The sequence below is a fragment of the Serpula lacrymans genome (genome assembly GCF_000218685.1).
Source record: "Serpula lacrymans var. lacrymans S7.9 unplaced genomic scaffold SERLAscaffold_37, whole genome shotgun sequence".
Classification (NCBI taxonomy): Eukaryota; Fungi; Basidiomycota; class Agaricomycetes; order Boletales; family Serpulaceae; genus Serpula; species Serpula lacrymans.
This window is the reverse complement of record NW_006763321.1, coordinates 1-3,653: the sequence shown is the minus strand read 5'-3', so window position 1 is coordinate 3,653 and position 3,653 is coordinate 1. Positions and strand designations below refer to the sequence as shown.

Genomic DNA, 3,653 nt, shown 5'->3' with positions numbered 1-3,653 from the left:
TTTTTACTGCAGCATCTACCATGACATCATGATTCTGCTCTCTTTTGCTATGGACTTACTTTATGGCTGTACAAACCTGTGATATTACTCACAGCATTTATTGTTCTATCCCTTTCTTTTCTTTTTTTGACAATCTTATCCTGTACTACCTATGCAGGATTCGTCAGCGTACATTCCTTCCTTCATATTCTTTCTCATTCTTTTTGCACAGCTATACTGTGCATAGCCTACTTCTCTTTTACTATATAAACCCCTGTATTTTACCTTGTAAAAAAAACAAAGAACTCGATTCCAGACTTCTTCTCTAATCTTAAGTCCACTTCTTACTGCTACTTGTGATCCAGTGTGGTCACAACACTTCCCACTTCTACCACTGTTAACTGCTGTCATCGTCACTCGTCACTTTTGAAAGTGATTGTCATCCCCTTCGATTAGAGTCCTTCTGAGCACTACAGTTTGTGCGTCAGGAGCCTGCTATCACTGGGAACCTCGTCACCTCGTCATCCTCGTTGTTCTCAAACCTACCTTGTGCTACGATTAGCAAGGTAGTGCTCGTCTATACTCGCCACAAAGCCCCTATCTTTCTATAAATTCAACTATCCCTCCTCCTCAAAACCCACACTCATACACCACTGGGTTTTACTTTGAAGGATCTTTATACGTACCACCCCACGAACAACCAGACCACTCCACTGTTCTAGGAGGCAAAGCCCATAAACAAGTTCCGTGGAATCTGGGAGGATTGTGTGTTAGTTTGTTTTGTGTGTGGTTTTCTAACAACAGTTCTCATCATCGACATCGCGCTGCACTGCCTTTTTCTTATTTTAGCTACAAGTCTCTCATGCAGTGGAGCTGGTCACACGGGCTGTGCCCCATGACATCATCAGCCACTGCCTCCATCAACCGTATAGTACATATGTACAAACAAACCTGTAGTAGTATATATACCCCAATAGATCAAGGAGACTCCTCAGTGAGTTCTCCTGTTGTTTACCCACAACTAACTTGGTCTTATCCTAAGGGTAACCACTCCCCTCACTTCTTTACAGCTTCGTCTGAGTTGTGCACCAGAGTATAGAAACTTTGGTTGTAACATCCTTGTGGTCTGTCAGTCGGCATAACTCTACGCTCCATTTCCACATGGTACTCCGGTTGTCTGCTCCAATACTCCTGCACCAGACTCCTAGTCCGCCATACATTTCTCCTTGCACGTTCTAGTATTCCTTGTGGACTCTGTAGTTAGACCTTATGATACACTCCTTGCACATATGTTCTCCTCTCGCTAGATAAATGTCCGCATGGAACTCCATACATACATTACAAGTTACTCCTTACGAGCTCCTGCTCCCCCAACAGTATACAAGCTGTAACTCCTGTACTCCGTTTCTGCAGTTTGAATATTGACTAGATTCCCTCACTTTCTTACCAGTCCTTTTCTAAAGTCCTTTCCAATCCTTTGCCGAAAGATCTTTACTCTGCTCCCTTTCATCCTCTACTTCTTCTCTGTCCACTTCCAACAAGTTAGGGACCAAGGTCCGTGGAAGGGTCTGGCGCATGAGCTAAGTCAATTCCCCATCTCATCCTTTGTACTCCGTTACTCCAAAAAGGCCATGGTTCTAACAATGTACCTACATATTTTCTAGTGTTGATGTCAGTATAGTATTATGAAATGAGACTTTGAAATCTCACCTTAGATGCAGCCGCAGACCATAACCCACCCTTTTCTGCCCAGTTCTCAAACAGTGCTTGAAGACAGACCTCTTGTTCATCCTTTGATCAATATTTGGCATTTTTTCTGTGACCTGAAGCTTGTGAAATCAGATTAGCTTCACTAACATCATAAGCCACAGCCAAGCACCAAGGATTTTTGGTCCCATTAATGATAGCAGCAAGATATCTACAGAAAATGTTAGTTTTGGTGATTCTGCACTTAGTTGTGCTATCTATTTTCCCTTATTTCTAAATCACTTTCCTCTTTATTCCTTTTGCTCTATTGTTCAGTATTCACTGAGCATTCTATAATTTCGCCTTTGTGGCTGATTTGTTTACCTTTGGTTACAAAACTTCGGATTAGTATTGCAGAGTCCAGTATTCCTATTCTTTAGTTACTCATACTGGACTCTAGGTACTGTACACATTCTGTACTCTCTGATAATGAAGTTACTCGTACTGGACTCTAGTTTTGTCCCTGTTAGCTCTCAGCAAGTGGCTAGACACTTCCCAGAAGTTCTCAATTGAACAGAAAATGTGAGTGAAAGCCAGTACAAACTGATTTAAAGCTGAGTCGTGCTCGCCTCATAATGAAGTGAAATATATCCAGGCAAACTTGCGTGTCTGGCATTGATTTCTTGACTGTGCTGCGTACATGACAACAGTTGTTGACTATAACCATCAGTGAAAGAGGTTGGTTCAATTCTTTGTAGCAACACTTCAAATCATCAAGTGGTTCTTCCATTTTGGCATTTGCTTGAGTTTGAAAAAGTCTCTACTCAGTCCCACATTAGCAAAAAAACTGGTATCATCAAATTAACACTTACCAGCACAGTATTTTGTTTTCTTTGTTTATTGCAGTAAGCATCTCTCTCTTTATCCTCACTTTTTGCTTGTCAGCCATTGTGGCCTTCCCCACAGCTTTGAATGTGTTGTTGAGCAAGATTCAGGCTCCTAATCCCCACATCAAGATCCACCTACAGCTGTGAAAAAACAAGTACCAGGACTCACCGGATAAGGTGCACAATATAGTCAGAGGGCTCAACTGCACATATCCGTTTACTAACCTCAAAATAGATATCAGTGATTGGCTTATCCCCATATGCACTGCTTATGTATGGTGCCGAGAACTCCACAAGTGGCCCACATGGCTCAAAGGGCAAGTGCTGGCTTCTTTTCTTTTGGAAACTTTGAAAATATTCTGATAAGCGCTGATGGTACTCTAGCAAATGGAGTTTTGGAAATAATATGACATACACTTGAAGTTCTCTGCCAGTCCAGCCAATGTACTCAAAGGACAAAGCTCAACAATCAGATTAAAGAGGCTGCGTGTAATCCCACATTGTTTGAAGAAGACCGGAACACGGCCTGTTAAATTAACTGGGTAACTATATATATTTCCACTACAGCTTTGATGAGACTGACAAGGAATCTGCCAAAACTCCCACTTTTCCCAGAACAAGTGGCTTGTTATAGCAAAACAGTACATCTCTTCACCACTCACCACCTTTAGGCCCCCCATAGAGCTTATTATTCTCTTTACAAACATTGCATTGCAACTGCACTCAAGTTGCATATTCTTCTCTTTAGATCCCATAAACATCATGATGGCCAGTTGATGTCCAATCTCCCCACTTAATATCAGTAGACTGGCATCTTGGAGAGCAGTTGAGGCTATTATAATAGAAAGGGTGAATGACAGTGATTTCTTTCAGGTAAGCAGTTCCAGGCATATTCCGGGAGGTTTTTACATTTCTCTGAGTGCAAGAACATAGAAGGTGTGAATCGGGGACCGTACATTGGTACATAGTTCCTTAAACTCGAGGGAACTAGCCCACTCTTGCTGTTGGGGTGGACTGATGTGGCCAAGTTCACATAGTCAACATACTCAATAATGTGTGCCTCCCATTTGTATTAGGCTGTCTGGAACTCACTAGCTGATC

At 42.0% G+C, this 3,653-nt stretch overlaps 1 protein-coding gene across 1 annotated transcript; it reads right to left on the bottom strand.

The window, feature by feature from the left end:
- Nucleotides 1-1,577: 1,577 nt before the first annotated feature.
- SERLADRAFT_444201 (uncharacterized protein) lies at nt 1,578-1,877 on the bottom strand (the record flags this gene model as incomplete). The annotated part of the gene is made up of 3 exons (XM_007324829.1): nt 1,578-1,616; nt 1,690-1,770; nt 1,833-1,877. 3 exons carry the CDS (start codon nt 1,875-1,877, stop codon nt 1,578-1,580), a joined length of 165 nt encoding a protein of 54 aa, XP_007324891.1.
- Nucleotides 1,878-3,653: the final 1,776 nt, after the last annotated feature.